At 37.0% G+C, this 15,526-nt stretch overlaps 1 protein-coding gene across 1 annotated transcript in view; it reads left to right on the top strand.

Annotated features, from left to right (window-relative positions):
* The first annotated feature begins 1,398 nt into the window (after positions 1-1,398).
* tprn (taperin) overlaps positions 1,399-15,526 on the top strand; it is a 29,857-nt gene continuing 15,729 nt past the window's right edge. Inside the window, exon 1 of the mRNA XM_073841079.1 lies at positions 1,399-3,505. Within this exon, the coding sequence (XP_073697180.1) occupies positions 1,529-3,505 (1,977 nt within the window). The 5' untranslated portion in view covers positions 1,399-1,528. The remainder of the gene's footprint in view (positions 3,506-15,526) is intronic.

Genomic DNA, 15,526 nt, shown 5'->3' with positions numbered 1-15,526 from the left:
ACCTAGTGCAAACAGCACTCCTGTTACAGTATACAGATAGTATATAAGATAGTAGATAAACAAAACTCAAAGTAAAAAAAAAAAAAATATATATATATATATATATATATATATATATATATATATATATATATTAGATAAACAGATAACATTTATATGTATTTCCTGTTAGCAAGTGTGTTACTGTAAATAATAAGCCATGTTATTTTTATGTTTGTGGTAGCATAAAATGATTTCCTTCATTCGTTTTTGAAATACTGAACTGTCAAACTGGTCATGCAGTACTTACTGCAAACCATTGTGGCTGTAAAAGGCAACCACTGTACTAAAGGTCGAACAACCTTATCTTAAATGAACAATTTTTCCTGCAGTCGCTTCCTGATTATGAGGTTATATAAATTGAAAGAAGGTCCAGGTGCATAATAGGCTACATCCATATATTTGGATTAACAAAGTCTATAAATAACTTTACGCGCTGTACTTATGATGTCTTGCTATAATCTTTATTTCTGTGCCCTTTAATTAATCTGATTAAAATTGGATTATAAGAGTGACGATGACAGTAGTCGTACCACGTCATCACATGGCATATTTTGATACTGTCAGTCACTTTCGAATATGTTGCATTCGAAAAACAGTAGGCCACATGTATTTACACATTCATTTATTTATTTTTGTTATATTTATTTTCATTAAATTTTTAAATTAAAACTAGATTGTAACAGTGGCAAATATAGTAGCTGAATCGCTTTTCCTGTTTAACATTGTAAAGCTGCTTTGACGCAATTTGCATTGTATAAAGAGCTATATAAAGGTGATAAAAAAGGTGACTTGACCACGCCATGGTCAAGGGAACATTACAACTTTGTTTTTGTTGCTTTTGACAGTATTATTAACATAGATTTTAAAATCTTTGTTAATTTAGTAATATTTTACACAACAGTACAGCTTTACAATATTTGAAAATTACATTTTATTTTTTCCTTTTGAAAAATATTACATATTACATATTATTTTAACATAACGTTTAAAATAGATCATTTATTAAATTCAGAATGAGTTTTATTCGCCAAGTGTGTGCACACACACAAAAGAAATTTTATTCTCCACTTAATGTCATCTTGCGTATTATATTGCTCCAAACAGCTTGCAGTTTTTCCCATTCATAACGTAAACCATTCCGAAATAATAAAAGGGTTAAAGATATGAAATGGGCGTGTCTCACTGTGTTTGACTGACATGGCTCGCTTTAATATTCACAATGGTAGAAAGTTGGGGGCGGGGTGTATGCTAAAACAAAAGGTGTGCCTCAAGTCAAAATGACCAAATGAGGTGTCCACCCTGAGACGAAAAGCTGACGTCACTTTCAGAGGGCGGGGTCGTGTCGGTAGACTGGCACATCATCATCATGCAGGATACATTGTTGCGGCTGCAATGATGTACGAGTAGGAATAAGAAGAGGCGCTGCAGGTACGGCGAGAGATTATTTGGTTCCACACGTATCCCTATAAAACCCGTTTCTCCCACAATGTCGGGCGGGGATCTTCGCGTTCTTCGCCAAGAGCCAGGGCAGGAGAGCCCGAGGATGCCGGCCTGGAAACGCGAGATCCTTGAGCGGAGAAAGGCGAAGGGCGGCGGGTCCGGAGCAGGTGCCGAGTCCGTTGCATCTCGACTTAACGGCGAAGTAACGGGCAGCAAAAACAAGGATGATATTACAAGCGAAAATTCTAGCAGGAACTATACCGTTACCGCTGCCAAACGCGCGACCAAAAGCCCGGATCTGTCACCGGTGAAAACAAAAGAGCACTGGCCATCCGCGGACCCGAGCCGCACGGAGGAGAGAACGGCAAGAGACAACAGAGCGCAGGAGAGTCTGGTATTGCAAGAGAGCTTAGGTCCGCTGCAGGAAAACCCATTCATTAAACTGGAAAAGGAACGCAAGAAGCGTCAGAGCCAAGAGTACGCCGCACGACCTGTTCAGCACATCCTCGAGTTATACGGCAGCGTTCCCGGGATACGGACTATACGCGCTGAGAATATCATCATTATTGAATCCGACCCGGAGTACTTCTCGGAAGGATGTGGTTTGAAGCATGCATCGAAACTGCAGCAGAACGGCACAGTGAGCGGATATAGCTCTCTCAATGACCTGTTAGACCGGAGAGGTAGTCCGGTTACAGAGATACGCGCGAAGGAAGTGGTCATTTACGATACTGCGCTTAGTAAAAGCGAGGAGAACCTCAGCACGCTGGGACGACCGGCTTCTGCCCCGCTGGAGGGGCAAGGACGGGTGAGTCGCATGCTACAGAAATTTGATAGGAATTATGGCAAGTTGCAGCCCAAGTCACGCAGCACGGAAAACCTCCTGGACTTGGATTCTAGTCCTATCAGGCCAAGCTCCAGACCCAAGCCAGATGTGGTGCCAAAATGCCCATTGTCTCCGCAAGCCGGCTCTCCACACAGCAAGGTCTTCCAAAACGTCCAGTCTTCCATGAGCAATCATCACGCCTCTCCTGGTGACTCAGGGAGTAGTACACCAGTTTCTGGGTCCCCTCAGTTAGTGTCTTCCACACGTAGACGTTTCGAGGGGAGTGGGGGACGAAGTGTCACTGTGTATCCCAAGGAGGACACTGAGAGGTCTCCATCCAAGCCTGTTAGAGAACGGGACTGGGACAGCACAGATGGGGCCTCCAAAGCCAAGGTGCCATGCTCTCCGGAGAGCCAACGTGCCCGTGCCGACTGTACTCCTAGCCCTACATCACCCCCCTTACCACCCAGCTTCGAGATCCGCCCGTCCCCTCGCCCAGATCTTTCTCTCCTTCCGCCTGGTGATCTACAGGCCCGTGCACTCGCCAACTTGCGACTTCAGTCTCGCAACTCCTTCACTGTCATTCCTAAGAGTCGTGTGGCCATTTCGTCCCCTGGCAGCACTGCCCCATCCAGCCCTGTCCTTTCCCCCCCATCCCCACGACCCCTGGTGGGTGTGGCAGCTTCAGAGCCCGCAGTGCCAACCCCCTCGCCTGCTTCTTTCATACCCTCCACACCAAAGCTTACAGAAAAGGTGACCACAGAAGCCAAAACAGGGTCTCCGCAACATACCCCACCTGCCACACCCACCTCTCCAACCCCAGTTTCTCCACCCTCAGTTGGCTCACCCGTCAAATCAGTTCCATTTCCAAAGGAACCTCCGGTTGAAAAGCTGCCTGTCACAAACATTGATGACATAGTCGTGGAACCCACACCCCCAGTCATGAGCCCTGCGGTGCAGAGGCGCAAAGGAAATACGTTTACAGTCGTTCCGAAACGGAGGACCGAGGCCCAGTCTGGCCCTGCTGAGACCCCAGAAGTTGTCAGTGAATCTCTGAGCACACCACAGGCCCCTTATGCCAATCTGGGAACCCTGATTAAAAAGCGTTACCCTGCTGCAGAGGAGATAGAGGTCATTGGGGGCTACCTCTCCCTTGGGCGATCCTGCCTCTCGAAGACTGGCTCAACAGGGAAAAAGGTAAATATAGTTTTATATTTAGCATAATCTATAATGACAATTACATCTTTGTTCTATGTTGGTCATTTACTTAGTAGACATGTATTAAAGAAATATGTCTTTATGAAGTGGCTTAGTTTACCCAAAAACAAACATTTGGTCATAATTTACTCATCCTGATGTCATTCGAAACCTGTATCACTTTCTTTATTTTGTGGAGCAAAATATCTAATATCCTATTTTGTGTTTCACTAAGGGTCATATGAGTTCTTAATAAGTTTAAAATGACAAATACATTTTGTGTATAGCTTTTTAGGTTGGAAATTTGTGCAAACACACACACACACACACACACACACACACACACACACACACACACACACACACACACACGTTGGGTTTACATGTTTTATGGGGACATTCCATAGGCGTAATGGTTTTTATACTGTACTTTCTATCGCCCTACACCTACCCTACACCTAAACCTAGCCCTCACAGGAGATTGTGCATACTTTTACTTCATCAAAAAAACTCATTGTGCATGATTTATAAGCCTGTTTCCTCATGGGGGCCTGAGAAATGTCCCCACAAGGTCAAAATCTACTGGTATTCCTATCCTTGTGGGGACATTTGGTCCCCACAACGTGATGAATACCAGGTACACACACACACACACACACACACACACACACACACACACACACACAGACAGTGCTTTATAGATGCTTTTCAGATATAGTTGGGTGTTTATGACCTGTTCAAAGGTTCACCGTATTCTAAACCACTGCATCAAGATGTGTCATCAGCTGTTTGGATGTTCCACACACCTCTTATAAATCTTGTGGTTTTTGTAGTGGTCATGAAACATGCAGGTTACATTGAGATGCCTGCTGCATACTCCTGCAAGACTTCAGTCCAAACAAGTTATAACTTTCCAAGAGAGATTGCTGTCCATCTTATTTTGCAACACGGAAGTAAGCTATTTTCTGTGAATGTGTTATTAGCTGCAATAGGTAAATAACAAAATGCATTAAACTGTAAAACAATCTGAGCTACAAACAAGTGTGTTTATGATTTTGATAGTATATATTATGATAATAAATACTAATTTACAATATCATGCAACATTAAACACTTTCAAGCTACAAATGGCCACGCCCGCTCTTAAATCAGGTGGATACAGCTAAATTAATTTGTATAATTAAGCTACACCAAAATGTTTCTGAATGGTGCATTAGATGACAAAATATCAAACCAAGCAGCATTTATTTCAAATATAAAGAGTTTAAGCACACTTTTGGGGCAAAATATTTCATTAAAAAAACTTACCATTCAAAATAAAATTTAAAGTTATCGGGATGCTTTGGTTGTCAAATGTTAGTATATCATGTTCATAAAATACTTAATGTGATGAACTATACCTATGCTTCCTCAGCTAGGACTTGATGAAAACTGACTTCATATATCCACTAAAAATCACCAAAACATCAACTAAATCACCTCAGAAAGAAAAGTGTTGTTTCTCAGAAAACAATAGAAGCCACTTGGTTTGAAATATTGTATCTAATGAAATGACATTCACAAATTTAGAAGGGCAAGTTAAAGTATAACTATAGAGCACAATATAGAAAATGTGATTCAAATAATATAGAAAATACAGTTTGGGGTTATGTAGTTTGTGCCCTTTTATATACTTAGCCTGCATATGCTCACATTGCAACTTTAATTTATAACCAAATGTAAACGGCAGTAAAGAACTTGCCAGAGAAGGTCAGGTGATTTATGTAGGAAAATGAGTCATGTGTTTTGTTCAGAGTCAAGTCCAGGAGTTAGTAAGGTCTAATAAAGGTCTTTGCTAGGCCATACTTGAGATTTGTTTGAGTTGTTACATAACATTCTGCAGTTCACAGTCAAAATCGATCTCAAAACAGGAAACCAAACTAGCAGCAACGATCTGTTCACTTCCTCTGCATAGTGGTTATTTCAAACAGTCATGGACTCAAACTAGGTTTAGATTTATAGCATCTAATCAAATAAAGTTTGAATTTTTGGTAATTTATTTTTGTGTTAGCTTTAATATTTTAGCTTTAATGCTAATGGGGATGAAATTAGAGACACTTATCTGCAAAGATTTTAGAGCGCTGACAGCTAGTTGTGTTAGACTCTCTTTGATAAGAGCCAGTACTGCCAAAGCAACACTTGTGCTTTAACAATAACATGTCAAGAAAAAAATCTGACTTTCCTGGTAGTGTTTTAAGTCATTTTGCATTTGTTTATTGTGTATATAGATGATTTGTAATGCTAAAGTCTTGTACCTTGTTGTTTTTAACACACTATGTCAAGTTAAAAATAATTCATTTTCCTTTTTTGTTAAATATAAGCATGCATCCTGTGCCTTAAACCCTTAAAAAATGTGTCTCATCCCTATGTGGTTGGACATCACGCTAAAGGGTCTTTTACACTGAGGACCATAACGATAACTATCTAGAAAGTGTTAAAGGAGAAGTTCACTTCCAGAACAAAAAATTACAGATAATTTGCCCACCCTCTTGTCATCCAAGATGTTCATGTCTTTCTTTCTTCAGTCATAAAGAAATTATGTTTTTTGAGGTAAACATTTCATGATTTCTCCCCATGTAATGGACTTCTATGGTGCCCCCAAATTTGAACTTCCAAAATGCAGTTTAAATGCAGCTTCAAAGGTCTCTAAACGATCCCAGCTGAGAAAGAAGGGTCTTATCTAGCGGAACGATCGGTTGTTTTCTTAAAAAATTGACAATTTATACATTTTTTTGCCTCAAATCTTGTCTAGCTCTGTGTCAACTTTGAGTATTCCGGTTCATGACAGTTAGGGTATGTTAAAAACTCCCATCTAATTTTCTCCTCCAACTTTTTCTCCTCAAACACGCTTTACAAAAAAAGGTAAAACAGCGATGTAGGATGATTTTGAAGTTGGAGGAGTAAATGAGATGGGAGTTTTTCGACATACCCTAACTGTCATGAACCGAAATACACAGAGTTGACGCAAAGCTAGACAAGACGAGCATTTGAGGTTAAAAAGTATATAAATTGTAATTTTTTTTTTTTTTTTTTTAGAAAATAACCAATCGTTTCGCTAGATAAGACCCTTCTTCCTCAGCCGGGATCGTTTAGAGCCCTTTGAAGCTGCATTTAAACTGCATTTTGGAAGTTCAAACTCAGGGGCACCATAGAACTCCACTATATGGAGAGCAATCCTGAAATGTTTTCCTCAAAAAAACATAATTTCTTTATGACTGAAGAAAGAAAGACATGAACATCTTGGATGACAAGGGCGTGAGTAAATTATCTGTAAATTGTTGTTCTGGAAGTGAACTTCTCTTTTAATAATCGTATTAATTCCATGAGAACAAGGAATTCAACCCATAGCTATAACAAAAATGAAATGATATCCACAATTCACCAGACTTTAAAGAGCTTGAGAATTTAAAGTTGCAGATGACATAACTGCAGTGTGCTGAAATAGAATGTTATCATCAGTTGTTGTGTATGCTAATATAGTTTTTGTAGTCATTTTGCTTGGTGTGAATGGGCCTTGAAGACCTTATGTATGCATCACTCACATTTTTTTTTAATTACCTCAATTTGAAATGCATTTGTGGGCAGTCTTGTACACTTCAAAATGCACAAAGTCTTCAGTCTTTTTTGTGTACATTTGAACCTATAATGAAATCATGCCAAATTGATTAATGGAAGTCATGCTCCATTTATGATTTATAATGTATCGAACAGTGTAGTTGCCTCTCCTCTTTGAAATATCCAGCCGGTCAGGCCCAATTTGGGTTAGGTTATATGCTGCTTTTGTTCTCGATCTCTATTGTATGTGTAGGTGATTGTTACATGTTTGAGGATTGGCTCATGCCACACCTTTGTTTTGTTGGGTTTTAGAGGTTACATCAAAGCCCTTCCTAGTCTGGAGCTTAGTCAGAGCAACAGCAATTATGATAACATCAAGATCATGTCATTTGTTTGAAATTCACTCACTGTATGTCCATCTCAATTTCTTTCTGCGTCTGTGGTGTCTCTGTTGCTCCACAGTCTTTATTTCTGAAAGTGGAGTCTTTATAGCCCACTTACCCTAAAAGCTCTTCACATTCTTGGGGCCAGAGCTGTGTGTGTGTGTGTGTGTGTGTGTGTGTGTGTGTGTGTGTGTGTGTGTGTGTGTGTGTGTGTGTGTGTGTGTGTGTGTGTGTTTTCATTTCTAAATTAAATGGTTGCCCATGCATACTCATAAAACTCAGTTTATGGTTTGAGTCGGTTCATGTAAAGAGTAGTTTTTCTAAGATTGTTCAGCCCTAAAAGAATGATTCACCATTAAAGAACATGTTCACACATTATTACTTTCATTATCAATTAGTAAGGTAGTTGTTAAGTTTAGGTATAGGGAAGGGATCTAAAATATGATCACTCAAAATAAGGTCATAATCTGTGCTTTATACAGTAAGTACTAGTAAACTAGTGATATGCATGCTAATATTGCATTTCCAAAAACATTTTTGGAATAAAAGGATGCATTATGCAGATGCACTCCCACAAAAAATCTGAATTATGAATTACTTCCAAATATAACTACACAAGTGTATGTATTTTTTAAATTGTGATGTATATGTAATGTAATATTGTCTAATAATTAAATCTATTTTGTGTTATTACGTAGTTATAGTACAGTGTTTTATCTTACACTGCTAGCATCATGATCTGAAACAGCCTAAAAAGCCTTGTCTTTTCTGTTGGGGTCTTGTGTGAGCTGTGGTTGAGGGGGTTGGGCCAAAATCTCACCAATGCTCATTGCATATTGTCTGTGCAGGGTTTGTTCATTATGCTCTGGGGCTTGACTGAAACCCGCTGTTGTATAGAATAGCCATGATGTTATAACCTTTAGTTTTGCTTGTGCCTAGAGGTTATTCCTCTATTAAGAATAGATAAATGAGAGTGAATTTGTTCAAGAACCTATCTATAGACCCAAGTCTGTACTGAACAATGGTATTATGTAATAATAAATATAATTAACGTGAGCTGATTGAGTTTCAAACAAAAAGCTCAGATGTCTTTTGCAGCAGATGTATGTGTGTGTAGCCTAGTAAAGTCTGATTTCATGGGAAAAATCATGAGATATTTGCTGAATCGGATGCCACATTTACTCTGTAATTATGGTATGGAAGAATGTGACATAAGCCTGTTTTACACATACAGTCTTTATTAGTAAATTACAGTAAATTACCAGTAATGTGCTCTGTGAATGTAGAATAATATTACCGGTATAAGCATTTACGAGTTAAGAACGCGCTGATGTATGATGTCTACTCTAGCATTTACTTTGTGCTGTGTAGTTCGATTTTAAGTCATCTAATATGATGTCTCTGGGCCAAAAGCAGCTTCATGAATGTAAACGTTTGACACAAAAATGAAAACATCAATAAAACTACTGCGTATACCCCTCTGTGTTTACAAATGATGTCACAGAATTTACCAGTATTTTGAAACTGATGTGTGAATGGTGCTTTACTAGTAAAAAGACGTAACGTCATTGCCTGTGTGAACAGTGTATTTTTGTATTTACCGGTAAAGTCATTCCGCTAATTTTACAGCAATTTATTGGTATTACTGTGTAAAAGGCGCTATAGAAAAGGAGGTGATAGCCTTAAAATTTGTGGATTGTTGACTGGAAATAATTAAATAGCATTAATAAAATGTATAGTTCCACTCTTTGATTCTGATTAGTTGAGCCACGTTTGAAGTTGTTGTAAATTACTCTACAAACATAGACCTTTGTTTACGTCTGTGTGTTGCTCGGCAACCACTTTGTTGCAACCACAACTGTTTCTGAGGAACTACATTGTTCGGAAGAATAATGTTTTTATTAATATCATTACACTTTATTTGCTCTGTTTTATTTTGTGTAGGCATTCTGCGTCATGCCTAACAATACCCCTTAGCTGTTATAAATTCATTGCAAACCACGGCTTCTTGGGGCTTATTACTTTATTTGTCTGACAATGCCTATTTGCAATACTGTTCATCAAACATTGCATTAGTAGAGTATACAGGAATCCAATCAGTGTACAGAGAACATTTATAACTAGATCTTTGGTCTTTGAGTTGAAAATGCTGATTTTTATAGTGTGGTTACAGAAAGTTAATACTCGTAAAAGCCTGAGGCAGAATATGTCAGAGAATTAGGATTTTTGTCATGGTTTAATATTAGCTTTTATGTCTCTGCTGCTCATTCTTAAAGCCCTTGAAGAAGGAGTGTTTTAATGAACCTCTAAAGGTTTAAATTGACATGACCCAGCTTTAGAAAGTGTGCTGGTGTGCATATGTGTTGGTTGTCCATGAATACACTCTAAGCTTATAAGTCAAAAACTCTGTTTGTCTTTGAGGCTGTTGAGAGTGCTTTTATTAGTGTACTTAAAATCTTACTTATACTTAGACACACTTACCACAATAATTGTGGCCATGAGCATGAATGACACAAATTGTGTGGCTGATTGAGGAGAGGTGTGAGTTCACTTTTCTAAGGAATCAGACTTACAGTATAGGGTAGTTCACATAAAAATTAACATTCATCTGTCATCATTTACTTACCCTAATGTTGTGAGTAAAACCCAAAAGAGTTTGTCATTTAAAAAAAAAAAAAAGAGTTTTTAATGAACTTTAGAGTTTGTGCCCCTCATTTCACTAAAACATTCAAAAAGCTTCAGATAATTTAAAAAGAAATTGCAAAAGTAGTTCATATTGAGCATTTTATTCCACGAGGTTGCTTCTTACAAGCAAGGTTACTTGTTTTTTTGTGGCTCCGCAAGAATGTAATAGTATTTATATAGTTACAATTTATGATACATCGTAAAAATACTTGATACCTTGGATTTTTTTTTTGATAAAGAAGGCACTCCTTTTTGCCATGGACCTATAAGAACTGTTTTGTTTGGTCAACATTTATTCTGTTGTTTGCAGTTATGTTTGTTGTAATCCATAATTTCCCTACCACGCTAAAGGTTACACCTCTCATTGCAGATTCTTTTAGCTTGCAAAATATATTTTTGTCCATGAAATGTCTACCTTTTATGATGTGTTTCTTACAAACACACAAGGAGGCGGACTGAAACCCTTTTCTACCTCTGTACGTCCTGCAATGAGTGTGAAAGTCCACCATGTTTAATTATTGACCAGTCAGAATGCTGTCTCCATCATGCACCACACCTCTCTCTCTCTCTCTCTTATCCTCACTTCCTCCTTTCCTCCCCCTCCCCCGCCTTCCCTCTCTTAACCTTACTGGTGTCCTCCAGGAAGTTCTCCTTGCAGACACTGGCTCTTCAGCAGCTGTGTGTTTGCTTGTTTTTTACTTTGCCCCTAGTATGCACCATTGTGGACTTTGAAGTTCAGATAATTAAATGATGTCCTACAGTCTTGACGCCATTGTGTAATCCCATATGGACCACTTCTGTGTGTGTGTGTGTGTGTGTGTGTGTGTGTGTGTGTGTGTGTGCCTGTCACATGGCTTCAGTGTCTACAATAGAGTCGATGTAATTAGAATTCAGACTGCAAACCGCCACTGTCACTGTCATGTTTAATTCAAGAGTCACTCCAGCATGTGTGTGAGAGACAGAGAGGAGCAGAAAGAACTTAAGAGAGAGAAAGAGAGAGAGAAAGTTGTAGTCTGTGTGCATGTGAAAGTGTTACAGCAGTGTCATTGTTGCTTTTTAAGTTAATTATATCCTTAAAGAAACAGTCCTAACCCATATGCTGTTAGTTTTTCTCTGGAACATGTTTTGAATAATGTATTGTGTGCTTTTTTTTCCATTTAGTAGCAGTGAGTGGGGATAACAATTTCAAGCTTCAAAAATGATGAAAAACTATGATAAATAGGTGGATGTACAATGCACTGGCAATCAAAAGTTTGGGGTCAGAAAGATTTTTTAATAGTAATTAAGAGTTTTATTCAAGAAGGACACATTAAATTGTGACATTATATTGTGTATAAAGTGACAGTATAAAGACTTATATGTGACCCTGGACCACAAAACCAGTCTTAAGTAGCACAGGTATATTTGTAGCAATAGCCAAAAATACATTGTATTGGTCAAAATGATCGACTTCTTTTCTTTTATTTCTTTTTGATTAGTAATATGCATTGCTAAGAACTTTATTTGGACAACTTTTTCTCAATATTTGGATTTTTTGCACCCTCAGATTCCAGATTTTCAAATAGTTGTATCTCAGCCAAATAGTGTCCTTTCCTAACAAACCGTACATCAACGGAAAGCTTATTTATTTAGCTTATGACTAGTTTTGTGGTCCAGGGTCACATATAATGTTTGATCTTTTGAACTTACCAAAGAAAAAAAAATCAGGTTTCCACAAAAATATTAAGCAGCACAACTGTTTTCAGTGCTAATAAAATAAGTGTTTCTTGATCATTATTAGAATGATTTCTGATCGCTTATGATTACAGAAACAGAAAACAGTTACTTGAAATTGTAAGAATATTTCACAATATTACTGTATTTTGTTCATTATGTTTTGCACAATTATTTCCCCTATTTTTACATTTTTAGATTACATTTGCTGTCATCTAACACTCGCAAGGTAATCTTTAAAAATTTATAATTTAAAAATTTATAATTTTAATAGCATATAAATCTTAATTTTTCATAAATTATAATGTTGTGATGCCTAAATTCACATGTAGCATTTAGAAGTTTAAAGAATGAGGCCAGTTTCATTTTTGAGTGACCTACTCCTTGAATTCATTTTAGACTGAAATATTCTTTTAAATACCACAAATTGAAAGAAAAACATTTGTGAGAAATATTTGTGTGCGTGCTGACTTGCATGGGTGTTTGCACATATGCTAATTTGTTGTTCAAGAGTTAGGCTTGAAATAGTCAGTGCAAATCGTATTCAAATAAACCCTGACCATATGCTCAAGCTGCACAGAAATACCAGCTGACCACTATAGGTCATCACAAAAAGAATGATATGACTGTGTATTTATGTCATGAAACAGGCAGCCTGGTTTTCCTGTTTTTTTGTGATAAGTCTGTTGATAGGAATCTTTTTTCTCTGTCTCTCCCCCTGTTTACCTCTAAGAGTATAGCATACTTGTCTTCTTGATGTTTGCATGCTCTTTTGCTCTTGCTATAGTTCCTCCTCCGCTCTTTCCTTTAAAAATAGACGTGGTTCCTGTCGCTGAGCAACAGACCGCAGCCTTTCTATCCTCTCATTAGAAATCCCAAATTAGGTATCTGTGCCTTTTTGTTTCCAAAACACTTCCTTCCCTCCCTCCCTTTGCCCTGGTACTTGCCAATGATTTATCAAACGCCCATATCAGGCAGTGTTACACACTATAACAACAGTGTTGTTCATGGGTGCTTATGTTAGGCCTGATTAATATTACAAGCCTTTCCATAAATGAGAGCATGCCTCAAATCTAGGACCACATGGAATCTGCATACTTTTTCACATTTTCTATGCTGATTGTATGGGAGAATCTTTGGGATTCAGCAGAATTTATTCTTGTGCACCTATTTCTGTATCTAATGGTAAATGCTTATTTACTGTGCATAGTAGGGCTGGGCGATTTGGCCTAAAATCAAAATCCTGATTAATTGAACATTTTAACTCGATTACGATTAATGAACGATTATTTTATTTATTTATTTATTTATTTGCCCTCATAGTTCACTGACAAGATTTGTACACTAAATATGCTCACATATTACAAGTGAGAGATTTTTGAATGAAGGGTGCATTACTTGATTTTAAAATAATTGAAGGAAACACACACTATCTACTATCTATGATTATTTATTGAACATCAATGTTGAACAACTGAAATTAAAGCACACATTGCCTAAAACGAACAGTCACTTTTGTTCTTATAAAAAAAGTAAAAATAAATAACTAGCACTTTTGCAAACAAAATAAATTATTTTCAATGTTTTTCTTAGAAGAAAATAAGCAATATCTCTTCTAAATAAAATAACTCTTGTATATCCTGTAAATAATATTTTAAACAGTGCATTTCTTTTCTATGATTAATTACTGAACATCAACGTTGAACAACTGAAATTAAAGCACACATTGCTTAAAACGAAAAGTTAAAATTTTCTTATGAAAAGTGAAGCCAAAATGTGTCCAAATGACGGAGACTGCGTTTTTCTTTGGTACAAGCTGATCTTGTTGCTAAGTTGTCTCAGTGTTTAAGCTCTCCATGCTCGACATGTCGGCGGAATAACGTAACGTAACGTAACGGGGTCCCGTGACTCCACATGCGGTAGTGTATTGAAAAGTAGTGAAAGTAACCTGGAAAAATTTGATCGATTATAGGTTCTGAATGTCGATTTCGATTACTTTTCGATTAATTGCCCAGCCTTAGTGCATAGTGGGGTCAAATTTCTAATTTATTCTTAACCTGTAAATATAGTGAGATTTTTAATGTATTTTATGCTCATCAAGGCTGCAATTATTGTTTGACTGAAATACAGTTATAATAATAATAATAAAAAAAACATTAATAATGCAGAGCTGAATTTTCATCAGACATTACTTCAACCTTCAGTATCACATGACCCTTCAGAAATAATTTTAATATGCTGATGTATTATCAATTTTTTTAAAAAACAGCTGCTTAATCATTTGGAACCTGTGGATACGTTTTGAAGAATTCTTTGATTTAAAAAAAAAAGTAAAAAATAACAGCTTTTGTTCAAAATAAAAAATCTTTTGTAACAATATACACAACACTACTGTTCAGGTTATTTTGAATTTTTTGGAAAGAAATTAATACTTCTAGTCAGCCAGAATATGTTCAATTGCTATTTTTTTTTTTTTACAAATATATATATATATATGTATGTGTGTGTGTGTGTGTGTGTGTGTGTGTGTGTGTGTGTGTGTGTGTGTGTGTGTGTGTGTAAATTTGTATTCATTGACAAATCCTGAATTAGTAAATGTTAATATAAATAGAAATTTGAATTCTGTAGTTCTGGACTCTGGATTTTATTAAATTGAACAAAATTTCAACTGAACATGCTAGCCACTGATCATCATGAATTTTCATTCTGTGAAAAAGAGTAGTTTTGACATTTTGATAATATTGTAACTTCTTATGTAGAACTGGTCATGCATCCAAGGTGTGGGATAGACTTTACCGTCTATGCGACCCTAATTGATTACATGATGACAAAATTTACAATTTAAAGCCAAAATTGTTAATAAAACAAAACATGTAAACTTTAAAGCATGTAGAAATCTGGAGATTCCATCAGAACTACTGTATTCATATCCAATTCATTTATACTGTGACTAATGTGTAATAACATTGTCCTTATCAACAAGCAAAACAATGCGTTGCAATTTCTGATGCACACCCAGAAGCTGTGTCCTAGGCACGACAAGATAAAGTGATAAAATCTTTTCCATTTCCATTTTCCTTTTTAGGTCTTAACCAGCTGTGACCACAACAACACACTGTCTATTTCCATATCTGTCCTATATAGTATGTGAAATTATAGTTAGCGTGTCCCAATTTATAATTCATTGACTTTGTCTAAAGGTGCCTCAGTGCTGTTTATCAGCTAATATTACCCATAGACCCTTGTGCATTACATGATGAATATAGAAACAAGAATATAACCTAGGTAGTATGCGAACTGTGGACACAATCATTTTGTTAGATGCTTGATTTATTTTTTGTTGTTATACTGCGTAGCTCTGCCCACAGTAAAATCTCAATGGTTCATGCAGCATGTTAAAATTTTGTTGGCTAGAACACCTTTACAGTGCCGTTGCTCTTGATAGGTGGTGTTCAATTTGATTAGATTTTAAGGCATTCCATCGATGAAAGCATGCAGTTATGTTAGTCACTGGTGCTGTGACTACAACATTCTCATGCACACCCTCACATTACCTGCTGCCACACCATGTTTCGTTTCTATCAGCGTTATTGTAATACACAATAACATTGTACTTTATACAGAAACCATATACAAAAAAAATGTA

The sequence above is a fragment of the Garra rufa genome, chromosome 5 (genome assembly GCF_049309525.1).
Source record: "Garra rufa chromosome 5, GarRuf1.0, whole genome shotgun sequence".
Taxonomy (NCBI): domain Eukaryota; kingdom Metazoa; phylum Chordata; class Actinopteri; order Cypriniformes; family Cyprinidae; genus Garra; species Garra rufa.
The sequence above is the reverse complement of the archived record's forward strand: the minus strand, read 5'-3'. Positions and strand labels throughout refer to the sequence as shown.